A 1,709-nucleotide genomic window follows, 5' to 3' on the forward strand; every position below is an offset into this window, starting at 1 on the left:
CTGGCAACATAAATCCAGTAACATGTAGTAAGGGTTACCGATCCTAATCAGGACTCACCCTAGCAACTCAGTTCATTTAACTTTCAAATGAATGAGAACCAGTATCAATGGAATAAAAGGCAAATAAGACACAATCACCTTCATCCATCCATCCATCCACCCATCTATTGAGACTTTAAGAACTTTTTCAGTTGCAGAGACTAAAAAGCCCAAAATCTTCAGGAGAAATCAACAGATGAAGCAAGAGTCGATGTAACAGCTAGGGTCTGAGAGTAGTCTGCAAGCAAAATTTTCTAATCCTGGGAAGAGAGCTTAGTCCTTTCTTAAGGGCTTCAACTGTCTAGACTATTTAAACTTTTGAGTTTAAATATTCATTTTGCCCTGAGCTGGAATTGGTAGCTCAGTCATTGATAATATACAGGAAAAGCAAACTCCATCATTCGGCTCACCTCATGAAAGGGTATTTCCAAGGTTTGGAGACGAAGGTCAACCCTGTGGTAGGTGTCCAGGCAGGGCAAAAAGAAGAAAAGGCCTGGAAGAGGTGCAGGAGGGAAGTGACAGGTGAAGAGAATTTGTTCATATTGTGCTAACTAAGACAAGTCAGACTACTTACTGTCTGGAAAATCAAATGTCATGAGCCAAGCTATTTTACATAATCCAAGGTCCATATTGCACATTGGAATGGATTGAAAAATTGGCAAGTGGATGGCTGGAGGGTGATTGTTGAGGGAGTAGGGGTGGGGAAGATGCTTCTTACCAGGACCTTTGGCTCTTCCAGGAAGCAGATGTCCCAGTCGGAATATAATTACTCTCTCATACTCCTGTACGACCTAAACGGAAATGTAATACTCATGTATCACTTTAAAAAAGAAAAGTTTTTGAAAGCCTTGGTTTAAGAGTAACTGTAGATTATAGAAATCTTTTGTCTTGAGACCCAATAAGATATTTCTGTTAGTACTTCGCTTCCAAAATCTACACTTAAGTGCATCTTTTAGGACTTCCAACATGTGTTACTTATTTGTCCTCCAGTGCACACCCAGCAAGCAATGCATTATGTCAGTGTCCTCTGAAATAGCATGTTGGCCATGTTAGTGTTTGAGCCCAAAGGCAGAATTTTGATTTAAATGATCATGATTATCTAAAAATGCTTCCATTTTTGGACATGGAAAGGTCAACAGTCCCCAAGACAAGGAAGTCATGGTATGCTTAATAAAAGGGAGACAAGAAATTTACTATGCACTACTTTAAAAGTAAATATCATTTTCTGGTCCAGTGAATATCTGCTTTATTGCTTATATACTATTAGTTTAGTTGGTCTGATTTGTATATATGGAAATAATTATAATAGTGAATATAAAGATGTGCAGAGAAAACAAATGGAGGAATTAAATAAAGTTTAGTCTATATAAAAGAATGAAAATAGAAAAAACTTCAATTGAAATAAAACTTGGTTTTCAAAACCAACACCAATAAGACTGACAAATATTTAGCTAGACTAAGTAAAAAGAGAAAAACTCCAATTTTCAAAAGTGAGGACAAATAGATCACTACTGTCCTTTCAATAAAAAATAAGAGAAAATAATATTCTAAAAGTTAGAGAACTCAGAAAAAAAATCTATAGACACAACTACCAAAATAACTCGAGAATGAAAAACTGAAAAGACCTAAATGTCTCACCCGCTGCTCCCCTCAGCAGTGTACTTCGTCCA

General features: G+C 36.7%; 1 protein-coding gene across 2 annotated transcripts in view; it reads right to left on the reverse strand.

Annotated features, from left to right (window-relative positions):
- NPHS2 (nephrosis 2, idiopathic, steroid-resistant (podocin)) overlaps positions 1–1,709 on the reverse strand; it is a 14,618-nt gene that overhangs the window by 7,499 nt on the left and 5,410 nt on the right. For both annotated transcript variants that reach the window (XM_012728975.1, XM_004688527.1), the window contains exons 3-4: positions 758–830; positions 450–532 (exon numbers count right to left, since the gene is read on the reverse strand). In XM_012728975.1, coding sequence (XP_012584429.1) covers positions 450–532; positions 758–830 — 156 coding nt within the window. The remainder of the gene's footprint in view (positions 1–449; positions 533–757; positions 831–1,709) is intronic.

Source organism: Condylura cristata, unplaced genomic scaffold (assembly GCF_000260355.1).
Source record: "Condylura cristata isolate star-nosed mole 26May11 unplaced genomic scaffold, ConCri1.0 scaffold00024, whole genome shotgun sequence".
Classification (NCBI taxonomy): Eukaryota; Metazoa; Chordata; class Mammalia; order Eulipotyphla; family Talpidae; genus Condylura; species Condylura cristata.